General features: G+C 41.0%; 1 protein-coding gene and 1 long non-coding RNA gene across 2 annotated transcripts; one reads left to right on the forward strand and one right to left on the reverse strand.

The window, feature by feature from the left end:
- Positions 1–2,526: 2,526 nt before the first annotated feature.
- On the forward strand, positions 2,527–12,327 carry slc12a9 (solute carrier family 12 member 9). Its single transcript, XM_030746900.1, has 14 exons — positions 2,527–2,748; positions 4,454–4,694; positions 4,830–4,964; positions 5,065–5,202; positions 5,322–5,624; positions 5,743–5,850; positions 7,140–7,251; positions 7,347–7,504; positions 7,597–7,679; positions 7,752–7,876; positions 8,882–9,074; positions 9,163–9,337; positions 10,136–10,282; positions 10,395–12,327. The coding sequence occupies exons 2-14, from the start codon at positions 4,490–4,492 to the stop codon at positions 11,219–11,221; spliced, it is 2,709 nt and encodes a 902-aa protein (XP_030602760.1). The 5' UTR covers positions 2,527–2,748; positions 4,454–4,489; the 3' UTR covers positions 11,222–12,327.
- LOC115792389 (uncharacterized) lies at positions 4,546–9,913 on the reverse strand. The gene is made up of 4 exons (XR_004021023.1): positions 9,708–9,913; positions 8,888–9,079; positions 7,813–7,915; positions 4,546–4,684 (listed from the first exon to the last, which is right to left on the reverse strand). It is a non-coding gene; the product is annotated as an uncharacterized LOC115792389 (long non-coding RNA).
- Positions 12,328–12,608: the final 281 nt, after the last annotated feature.

Consider the following 12,608-nt stretch of genomic DNA (forward strand, 5'->3'; position numbering starts at 1 on the left):
CTCATTAACTGAAAGCACCGACAGCACATGTAAATCTAACAGTTAAAAGTCTTGAGCCACCTCTCATTTCTCTGTATTTTGGGAAATAGGTGCAGAGATTTATTGAAACATGCATATAAATACTGTATATAAGGCAAAGATTGAGTTTATATAATCCTAACAAGCTTGAAAGTCAATATTTGACTTCAATACAGCCTGAACTCTCTTAGGCAGCTTTCTTCTCATTTCTTTAAGTAGTCTTCAGGAATTGTTTTTCAGGCCTCTTAAAGGACATTCAAAGCTCTTCTTTGGCTGTTGGCTGCCTTTTGTTCTGTTCTCTGTCTGATGATCCCACACTGCTTCAATAATGATGAGGTTCAGGCTCTGGGGAGGCCAATCCATGGCTGATATTGTGTCATTGTGTGCTTTTCTATCCAGGTATGCTTTTACTGCATTGGCAGTATCTTTGGGATCATTATCATGCTGAAAAATGAAGTAAGTAAGTAAATAAGTACATTTCATTCATTTAGGACATTTAAAACCAAAGTGCTTTACAATAAAAAAAACAAACTTAAAATTCATGCTACACATTCATACTATTATATAAAATAATAACTGTATAAAATAATGCAACAACCTGTCCTTCACCCACAGTTCCAGAGAGCAGCTACTTCCAAAAGCTGAATGTAACAGGTATGTCTTCCACTTGGATTTAAAGACAGTCATAATTGATACATTTCTGAGGTCACTTGGGATAATCAAGAATGATTGAGAAGCAGACATTAATGATCTCGAGGGAGTGATTGGACACAGTATACTGTACAGATATGCACACATATGCAGGTGCAAGACCATAGAAGGTTTTAACTACAAACAGTATCACTTTTTACTGGATTCTGTAATGCACAGGGAGCCAGTGCAAATCTGCCAACACTGGAGCAACGTGATCTCTCTTAATCATCCCTGTGAGTAATCTGGCCACTACATTTTGGACAAATTGTAGAGGATCAAGAGGTGATCAAGAGGTAGCTAATGTCAGTGTAGAGTGCTTCACAGCAGTCCAGTCTAGATGTAACAAAAGCATGCATTCCAGAGCTGATAGTTAAAAAAGATTTTAGTGGAGAGCTGAAACTGAAACTGATCTTGAATACAGGATTGATTTGTTTGTTGAATTTCCCATTTGTGGTTGTCCCAAGGTTTTTAACCTGTGTATTAATAAAAAGGAGTTAGCCATTTCTAATCAGAGGCTTTCCAGATACTACTGCAAGGTGGATCAAAATGTGTTATTTTTCTGTGTTCATAATTCCATCAATTTTGCCTCCACTGTGTTTTGCAGATGGCTGCAGACACTCAGTGTTGTACTTCTCTCCTGACCTCATCTGCACATATTGACCACAATATGAGCCAAAATTTTGAAGAAGACTTTGTTACCACTAATTTTAAGTCCAGTTCTTGTGTAATTTGGCATGCCTCAGCCTTTCCCTTCCTTAAGAATGGCTTCTTGACAGCCACCCTTCCAGAGACCGTTTCTGATGAGGCTTCAGTGATCAGTAGATGGAGCAGCTGAAGGGCCAGATGTATTTCTCAAGTCCTGTGTCAGTTGTGTTAGATCCAACTAAAGAAATGGGAACAAATTATGTGTTTTTGTGACCAACGTGCCCAAAGTTAGAATTTAAAATGGGTTCTTTACTAAGTTGTCTGTTATTTGTATATGCAACACTGGTTCATCCGTTGAGTCAGGTGCATTTTTATGCTTGAATGATTAATAGATCAGTGATAAGTGGCCTAATAAACAACTGAAAGTGAGTGAAAAAGCAGCCAATGTCCAAAGAAAAACTCAAGACCACTTAAAAAAATTAAAAGAAAGTCTGGCTCCTTGGGAGCAAAATATAAAGAAATGAGGGGCAGCTCTAGACTTTTACACAGTACTGTATGCACTACATAAACACCTGATCAGATTTTGATACAGCACCGTTTCCGAGGGAACATGCTGTATGACATTTGACAGTCAGCAGGCCATGCACCCATCACCATAATGCAACTCCTAAACAAACGTTCTTGTTTACGTTCAGTAGTAGTTTGTTTTCCTGGAGCAGAATGGATATAGACTGCGAACTATGCGGGCAGGTTTTTTTTTTTTTAAATTTAAGAAAAAAACTCCATTATTTAAATGAAACTCTATTTGACAGGTTTAGTCTGCCTGATAAACTAGTATGTATGAAAGTAATCATTGCCACCTGGTGACCCCTGGAGGGGAGCAGTGGTATTGCATTCCAGGCTTGAGTCCGACCTATACTGTATGAGTCTGGTGCTCATACAGTATAGATCTGCGGTGATGACCCTCTGAACTCATTACCCACACTGCTGTACACTTATCTAAGGATATTTTTAAACTGCTGATGAGGCCACCAGTCCCCTACTTTAGGGGCGTGGCTTTCTTTGACAAGCAGTACGTTTGCTCATATTTGCCCGGTTTTGCCCTCCCCCGTAGGAAGTCACATGAGCAGTATCAGCTCTCCCGTGACACTTTTGAACAAATAACACGGGGAACGAGGCGTGCCACGGTTGTTGTGTTATTATTGGGCAGTACATCTTTCGCAGCATCCAGTTCTCGAGGAAGCTCATCTCGGTCAACCAGCCCACTGCGTCCACTGCTCATCTGACCAGAGAGACTTCAAACGCTCAAACAAACACCCACCAAAAAAAAAAAAGAGAGAAAAGAGGAGTTTACGAACAGGAAGTGGCAAGTGTGACGAGCGGTTCAGCAAGGTAAGGTTACCTGTGCTCGGTGTTTTAGCGAGGATAGGAAACATCACGGGGCGCGTCTCATTGCAAACACCCTGAATGTCGCCGGTTGAATAACACATTGCGGGAGCATTTAGACCAGCTGCGCTGTTTACATTACGGCGGGATCAGCCGGGGCGAACTTCCTGTCAGTCCTTAACAGACATTTATCCAAAATTTATAAATATATAAATATCCAAATGTATAGTTAGGCTTTTACCTCTATTTTTTTTTTTATCCTTCGCTGGAGATGTAAAGTTTGTATGCTGCGGTTGCTCCACCCTCATGCAACGTACAGGTGCCGGAAGCGGTGATTTATTTTAGCAGCCTGCATGTTTGTAAAATAGGGTACGGGGACCCAGGAGGGCCCATAATTCCCGAAGGACTGGATCATCATCATCATCATCATCAACGCCATCACAAACATCAGTCAGTGCGTCACTAACAGCATCTTGCAGAGCACGACCAAAATGTCCCCGTTCAGCATCAACTAGAATACAGGAACTGACACACTGATAGATTTACTGCATGTAACTTCCCTGTTGTAACCACTTAAAAGTCGTTTGTCACGATGGGGGTAAGAGTATGTCCCTTATGTAATTTACATAAGACTTGCAACTATGGAGAAAAGCTAAACACTAACACCGCAACTTTCTGTGAATGCAGATGCTTCACTGAAGTCTTATCTGTCATACGAGGCAAACAAAAACAGCAGATTCCCTCATCTGAGCAGGTGACGCCAGTGTTTGCTTTTTTTGTTTGTTTTTTTTTTTGTCTAACAACTAATACATTAATCATGAAGTAGTGTAAGCTCCGTCACATTGACAGGAATCAGTTGCTGGGTTGAATCCCTACAATAATTAGGAAATAATGTACCTGGCATGTTCAGTCAAGCTCTGTTGTGAGTGTTCTCCTTTGGATTCCCCATCATGTGATTTCTGTAGCTGACCTAATAACTTTCAGAGAGCTGCTGAACTGGTTCAGTACTGAAAAAAATGTCTCCTTAAGGAAGAATTACAAAGGTGAGTACTGGGAGTAACAAAACACAGGAGGCCACCTGTGCACAGAGAGAGGGGTATAGTCCTCTGCTGAGGTGGCTGCTTTTTGGTTTTCTGAGTTGCCTGTAAAAACAGGCAAGGGGCTGTGAATCAGCTGACTGCAAATACCGACCTGAAGTGTGAGCAGGCGCTTCATTATGAAGTCAGCTGCAAACTTGACCCGCAGGTTCTTTCTGCGGTGTGCCAGCATTTGATTGTGACAATTAAAAAAAAAGAAAAGAAAAAAGTACCAAGTAATTCTTTGTTGGTAAAAAGGCACAAAGCTTTTTGAAGTAAATGGTTTATCAGTCTGTACGGCATTGAAAGACATGTGCTACTGTGTGCACGATGATCCTCTTTTTTCAGTAATTTCAAAACAATGCAAATGGAATTCATGTCAGCCGTGCCACACCCTTTACCCTTTACTGTGGGTAAAAGGCAAATGAGAGATAAATTCGAACATACATGGTCTTAACAAATGAAAGCAATCTGTGTTGCAGACAAAGCAAACAGAAAAGATAGAAGTGACCCAGACCATCAGCTCCAAGTTTAGCTGCTGTCTACCTGAAGCAAATTAAACTCTGTAGAAGTTTTTCTCTTTTTTTTTATTTTTATTTTTTTTAAAGCTGTCTCTATTGATTTCTTTTTCACAGGGCGAGCAGACTAATCAGGAACTCTTCTCAGCAGCCATGTCAAACGAACGCACCCCCCTGATCACCTCAGGGGTGTGTGGTCTTAATGTGACTGCAGCGGTATGTGGCACGGATACGGACCCCAACCTGGAATCCAGCTCTGGGACACCAAATCAGACTCCTCGAAAACTGAACACGTTTTTCGGCGTTATGGTGCCAACCGTCCTCTCAATGTTCCGCATTGTGTTGTTTCTGAGAACAGGTGAGAGGCACATGTTTGATTAGATAAATAATAGCGGCTCTGGGCTGTACAGCATATGGGTTTTTATGACTCACTCACAGTGTAACTGCATCATTGTGCTGTAGTGACTCATGGTGGTGTGATCTCCCTTTGCAGGGTTTGTGGTTGGTCATGCGGGGCTGTTGCAGGCTCTTTTGATGGTGGTTGTTGCCTACACCATCATATCTCTTACAATACTGTCCATCTGCGCTATTTCCACCAATGGTGCGATACAGGGCGGCGGAGCGTACTGTATCCTTACAGACCAAACTCAGTTTTGAATGTTACCCGATTTTTGCCACAGTTTTAGTGATTTCAGTTGAACTATGAGCCTTAACGAAAACATGATCAGACATGATAAGCCGCTCTTTGGGGCCTGAGTTTGGAGGAAGTATTGGTTTAATGTTTTTCCTGGCAAAACTTTTTGCCTGTGGAGGGTATGTTCTAGGTCTTGTGGAAGCCATACTTGATGTATTTGGTTTGGATCCCGGTAAGCTTTTCCTCATGTTTTGTTTAAATTTTTTATTTTTTTTTTCCCCATTAACTGGTCTACTTCATTTACTCCACATCCCATCCTGCATAAGTGTTCTGCCTGATTTCCCGTTTTAGAGTCCCCTGTGTCCTCGGGGTGGCGGGTGCTTCCTCAGGGTTACTGGTATACGGTGTTGTATTCTTCAGTAATCCTTCTGCTGTGTCTGCTTGTGTGTCTGGTGGGCGCCCACATCTACTCCCGCACCGCCTTCGTCATCCTGCTGGTGGTCACTGCATCGCTGCTGTCCGTTTTCATCAGTTCTGTAGCAGTCAAACCTCACAACTTTGTCATTACTCACCGTGGATCTGGCAACCAGACCCTCCGCTACAATGCCAGCTACACAGGGTTCAGCGCTACCACCCTGAAGAACAACCTGGGCTGTGAGTACAGATGGAGCACAAGGAATAAATTTTGTAAGGACATGAAAGCGCTTATAAATTTAGGAGCATCTATTAAAGGTCTTGCTGCTGTTCCTCTTTTTTTTTTTTCTCTCTCTAGCTGGTTACTCTTTGGACTACAGCACCAACTCTGTCATGTCTTTTGCCACTGTGTTTGCTGTCATGTTCACCAGCTGCACTGGGATCATGGCTGGAGCCAACATGTCAGGTGAAAATGTATTGTCATAATATTTAACATACGGAGGGTGACATTGCCAGTAGTAATAAATTTAAGTACTTGCCCTTTACTTGAGTATTTCCTTTTTTTTAAATATTTGAACTAATTTCAAACGTAAATACTGCAGTTTTTACTCAACTACATTTATCTGAAAACATTAGGTACTACTAATCTACTGGCAGATTTAAAAACAGGACTTTCACTTCCTGTGATTATTTTTTCTGTTAGCATTTATTATTTCTGAACTCTTCTTAGGCAAGCTTTAATCACATTTCTTAAAGCAGTCTTCAGGAATAGTTCTCCAGGCTTGCTGAAAGACATTCAAAGCTCTTCTTTGGATGTTGGCTGCCTTTTTGTTCTGTTCTCTGTCAAGATGCTTCAATAGCTTTGAGGTGCAGGCTCTGGGGAGGCCGATCCAGGATTGATCATGTGCCACTGTATTTTTTGTCATGCTGAAAAATGAAGCTGCTGACAGTCAGATTTTTCCAGATGGTATTGTATGGTGGCTCAAAATCTGGTGTTTTCCGCATTCCATCAGTTTTGACGAGCACCACTGGCTGAAATGCACCCCAAACCATGACAGTGCCTCGCCATGTTTTACAGATGGCTGCAGACACTCCTGACCTCCTCTGTACATGTTGAGGATGATTTGAACCAAATCAAATTTTCAAGTTTCTGTTCAGTGCTCCATAAGACTTATTGGCATAAGGCCTGTTCAGCATACTCAGCCTTTGCTTCCTGTATCCACTCTTCCACTGAGACCATTTCTGATTAGGCTTCAGTGAACAGTCGATGGATCAGCTGAAGGGCTGAAACTCTCCAGGCCATTGCTGGATTTTTTTTTTTTTTTTTTCTTCACATTTCATTAGGACATGACTTTCAGATACTGTACTGTTCATCTGCTGGATATAGTTTTTTATGTTTGTCAGTTCTTCTTTTGTTCTTCTTTTAAAAAACACTGCACACTATTCCAAGATATTTCAAGTTTTCAGCTAATAGCTTTTTGGGAATCATCTTGTTGGTGCAAAAATACTACTGTATGCCTGTCAAACTGTGTTATCTTTTCTAATGAAATGTGGGCAAATTATTTGTTTTGCAGCAGGCTGCTGGTAACACTTAAACAAAAATACAAAATAGTCTGGCTCCTTAGAAACAAAATATAAAGAAATAAGTGGTGGCTCAAAACTTTTGCACAATACTGCATGGACATGTAAATATTGGTCTCATGTACACAGAAAAAACACGCACTTCTTGATGGTAGCTATTACTCCACTCTGTAGGGGAGCTGAAGAACCCGAGTGTTTCCATCCCTAAAGGCACCATCATAGCCGTCATTTACACTTTCTCAGTCTACGTGCTTCTCTTCATCATGATCAGCGCCACCTGTGACAGGTCTGAAATTACCATATTTCAGATTTATAAATACTTAGAGACTGACATTCAAATAAGCAGTTTGAGTTATGATAAAAATTTTCTTTTTTCTTTAGGACCCTGTTAATTCAGGATTATGGATTCTTGCAGCGAATCAATTTATGGCCACCATTTGTCACTATTGGGATATACTGCGCATCTCTGTCAGCTGCAATGTGTGCTATGATTGGAGCTTCCCGTATCCTCCATGCTCTTGCTCTGGATCATCTCTTTGGTAAGGGTTGAGCTCTCTCTCTTTTTTTTTTTAAACCAACATTTTCTTATGTATTGAATTATTGTCTAACAAAATGTGTGTTTTTCTTAAAGGTTTGCCATTAGCCCCAGCTACCATCACATCAGCTTCAGGAAATCCTTGGGTGGCGGTGCTGTTCACTTGGGGCCTGACACAGGTGAGTTCCTGCAGGTACCTATTTTTAGAATTAAAAATAATTAACTAACCTGTAGTTTCTGATTTGTTGCAGTGTGTGGTGTTTGCAGGGGAGCTCAATGCTATTGCAAGTCTGGTGACTGTTTTCTACTTACTTGCCTATGCTGCAGTTGACTTGGCCTGTTTGGCTCTTGAGTGGGCATCAGCACCAAATTTCAGGTAATGAACATAGACTGTATATTAAAGATGGCTCTCAGTCTAAAAAAAAAAAAAAAAAAGAGAAGGAAACCAGCATTTTTTCTAATAGCCAGCAGAGAGCAACTCTTTGCAACGTTGCACTTATTCACCTCAGTAAACACTTTGAACTCACTAAACTTTATACATTTAAGACATTCTATAGTTTAATGTGAAATAGGTCATAAAGTGGTCTGTCTGTAACAAGTTACTACATACCATTGTGCTGTGCCACACTCAAGGCTTCAAATTCCACAAAATATTTTAAATATTGGCAATATTTTTAAGTCTTAGTAATAAATGAGCAACCGTTACTGAAGGAACATTAAGAAATCTGTGTGGTTGCTACTGACCTCTGTCTTTTGATCAGCCTGTCACTGAAACCTAGTAGTAGAGATCTGCAAGCTTCATCATATCAGCATAAATTCAGTAGGAGGACAAGCTGAGGTGAAGCTGCAGCAATAATCTGTTACTGTTAGCTGGATTTTAAAAAGGTTTTGGTCATGGTTTCAAGCAAAAAAAAAAAAAAAGCTGAATGATTTTTTTGGTTCTCAAATGTGAGAATTTGTTGCTTTTCTGTATTTTGCATGATCGTGAGGTTATTGGTAAATTGTTTGGACTGTGAGTTGAACAAATTAAGAAAGATTTGATGGTAATTATTCCAAAATGTCTGACATTTTCAGAGACCAAATGGTTAATAGATTTGATTCTGAAAACAATCCAGTTGAAAGCAATCATTAGTAACAGGCCTGTAAATATTACAGTTCAGATACTGCCTGAGAGCATTTTAGTCTTTCAGTGCCTACATTTACCACAGTACTATGGTGACAGTATTATCATGAAGTGCGGCCATCGATTCTGGCTGAGGAAGTAAGAAAACCAAAAAAAACAACTACTTTTGTGAAACTAGAAAAGATAAGCATATGAAAGTAATATCCATCTTATTCTGCTGCCTCACTTTATGTGTGTGTGTCTGTGTGTGTTTGACAGACCAACCTTCCAGCTCTTCTCCTGGCACACTTGCCTCCTGGGGATTCTGAGCTGTTTGACCATGATGTTCGTCATTAATCCTGTGTACTCCTCGGGCAGCATCGTCCTCCTGTTATTGCTGCTGCTTTTCCTCCACTACAGATCGCCCACCAGCAGCTGGGGCTACATCAGCCAGGCTCTCATTTTCCACCAGGTTATCTGGACACACAGACACACACAAAGCCCAGCATGCGCTACAATTTGTCATTAATGTTGCTTTCCTTCATCCGCTCTGCTTTTAGGTACGCAAGTATCTGCTGATGCTTGATGTGAGGAAAGAACACGTGAAGTTCTGGAGGCCGCAGGTGTTGTTAATGGTGGCCAACCCCCGCTCTTCCTGTCAGCTCATCCTGTTTGTAAATCAGCTGAAGAAAGGAGGGCTGTATGTGTTGGGTCACGTGCAGCTGGGAGATCTGGGTAATGCTCGTTAGCTGGTGTGTTATGGCCATCTGCAGCTGACAGTATTAAATTACTCTTATCTTTGTGGCTCCACTTAATGAGTTAACTTCAAACAATGGCAGCTGCTGCCTCAGAATCTCATATTGTGTATCAGTTTTTGTGGATGAGAAAATGGAGTTTGTGGGTTCTGTGAGTTATTTGTACCAAAGCCTTCTGTTACCTGTTGTGTTGAAAGTTTGTGTGTTTACAGCAGTTTCTGTAGTTTGCTAAAACTTACCTATTGATGTCGTGCCTGGAAAGCCCGGCATTACGAATCAACTCGCTATCATTAGCACCTACAGAATGTACCAAATGGGAAGTAGGATTGTATAAGCTCTGGCAGGCCTACCTGACCACAGGGGCCATCATGAAAAGTTTCCTTGTGGGCTGCTACTGTGCTGGAGCTCTTGCACTGGTAATGAGAGCCTTTTCATGTGCCACAGCAGCTTTAGATTGAGAAATCAGACAGATACCCAGATCCTTGTTTTTTTCTTTTAAAGACCTCCATCCGTTAGAAACTAAAAGAAAATATGTTTAGTTTTAAGGTGTGATGGATTGAGATTCTGCCCCCTTCTGGTTGATAGGGTACAGTGCAATGTTTTCAGATCATGAACTTGGATCATTTGTTTCCAGTAAGGACAGTTACAAGTGCTATTCCAACATAAAGTCTGAGTTACTTTGCTGGAATATTTAATTTTTTTTCTTCTACTTTTATTCAAACTTTTTATCATTAAATGAGTTCACAGTAAATGTATTTTTGTCCACTCTGTGTTTTAGACACCTTGCCTTCAGACCCAGTTCAGCAGCAGTACAACTTCTGGCTGAGCCTAGTTGATAAACTTGGGGTTAAGGCCTTTGTTGACCTGACGCTCTCCCCCACAGTCAGACAGGGAACTCAGCATCTGCTGCGCATCACAGGCTTAGGTAAGCTCATTTTTTTTCTCATTGCTTTCCAGTGATTACATTCAGCATAGACTGTGGCATGACTTTATCTGGTGTATCCTGTGCAGTCTGATTTTCTGTGTCTCTCTACAAGGTGGCATGAAGCCCAACATGTTGATTTTGGGGTTCTACGACGGCTGCACTCCTGAGGACTTCTTCCTCCAGGACACTGCCTTCTGCGACTCTTCAGTGGGACGAGGCAGCGAGGAGGAATATAATTTTGGGGTTGACCTTCCTTCGCTGCAAGCCCATTTCCCTCCCATTCGTGATGTTGAGAGCCCACGGTGGCTCACACCAGAGGAGTACGTTGGGATCATTTCTGATGCCATTAAAATGAACAAGAGTGTGTGCCTGGGTCGATATTTCTTCCAGTTAGTGGGAGAAGATAAAGATAGCAAGGTTGATGGCTCGGAGCGGATTATAGACGTGTGGCCACTGAACCTGCTTCAGCCAGGCAGCCGCGATTATGAGGACGTGTGCAGCCTCTTTCTGCTGCAGATGGCCTGCGTGCTCAACATGTCCAGCAAATGGCGGCATGCAAAAATGAGAATTTTCCTGAATGTGGGAACCGGTTCCAGCGACCAGGGCTGGATGGCAAATGAAGAGACCTTTCGAGAGTTGCTGAGGAAGTTGAGGATCAGGGCGTCGATAAAGATCGTGCCGTGGGACTCTGTGCTGCAGCACCACATTCCCACTGCGGAGCCGACACAAACTTTGTCCGAGGACTTCCTGTCGGCCTTGAATCGCATGTTGAAGGAGCACAGCTCGCAAGCTACTGTTCGCTTCCTGTATTTACCTGAACCTCCTTCACACCGCAGCCAGTCACAGCTGTTCTTATCTCAACTAGAAGCAGTGACCAATGGATTAGGGCCAACACTTCTTATTCACGGTGTCACCCCAGTCACATACACTGATCTCTGAGCTTGTGCAGTTGAGTTTGTTCATGCTGTTACTTGTTAATGAAGTAGTGTCATATCATATTGTTTGTTTAAATATAGGTAGAAACACATTAACAAATAATTTCATAGTAAGTGAATACTTATATACAATACTGAGTATGTCTTCTTACACTTTAGATCTTTTTTTTAATAGTACTACCAAAATAAAAGAACGACAGTCAAGTGCCACTTGATGGTTTTCATTTAAATATGTTTCCCTATTTTAATATACTTGACCTGGCTTTGACTGAGCCAAGAAATGAGGGAATACTTCTGTGTTTGTTCATGCTTTTTGTAGATATAACCTCATTTTTTTGCATTATCTTTAGGTGTCAACATAAACAAGTCAAAGGCACTTCAGAACAAAAATGCGCTTTTCTTTGAGCTGTGCAGGTTGTCCAGGGCACTGAATAGAATATAGAATATGTCTACATATAATTTCAGGGATGAAATGCAGTGGAATTTAAGGCGCTTTTTTTTTTTTTTTTAAAGGGATTAATTTTCTAAATGGTATTGTGTTCTTTTTGTTTGTATTTTGTTGCTGCCTGCTTTCTTTCCTTCACTCTCATATTTCTGCTGGTTCCTGGACCAAGAGATCCAAAGACTTAATTTGTTTATGACCCTGTTGAATTCATTTTTTATTATTATTATTTTTTTTATTTCATGTCCTTATGCCAGCCTGTGGATTTTAACTGGACTTTTTGCTTCGCAGTGCAGACTGTAAAAGTACAACAAAAAAGGGTTTCACTGGTTACATTGGAAGGACTAAATAATGAAGATAATAGTGTGCAATATATTTTAATATGTCATATTGAGGATGATACTTGAGACAAGTCAACATAAACACCAGAGCAAGTTTTCACATTTTTACAATGAATTTTCACTGCACACGAGGTTTGTTGTTGCTGCTGTTGCAGAAAAAGCATCAGGGTGTCGGTTTTGGGCTCGACGAGAACACATTTGGACTCTTGTACACCAATGTTACTGAAATTACTGCCACGGGTACTGTGTATTGTCATCTTTGGAGCTGTTACATAAATTAAGAATTTTTTTGTTACCAGCTGTGTTCAAAGTGCAGAATGTAATAAAAACAGATTGAACCTGTATATCTGCTAGCTGTGTTACAGTTTTTCCTAAATCGCTTTAGTCCTTTCCTCACAACAGAACAGGCCTACTGAACTTCTCACTACTCTTAATGTAGTTCTCAAATCAGTAATGAATTTCCCTGTCCACGTCCCTGTCCTCATTGTTTTTGTGCACACTGCTATAGTTTCTACACATACTTTATAACTAAAGATATGTTATTGTGTTGATGTACTTCTCATCAAAACTATTTGTACTTTTTCAGTCAGAACTCCAGATCTCTCATT

Source organism: Archocentrus centrarchus, chromosome 14 (assembly GCF_007364275.1).
Source record: "Archocentrus centrarchus isolate MPI-CPG fArcCen1 chromosome 14, fArcCen1, whole genome shotgun sequence".
Lineage (NCBI taxonomy): Eukaryota > Metazoa > Chordata > Actinopteri > Cichliformes > Cichlidae > Archocentrus > Archocentrus centrarchus.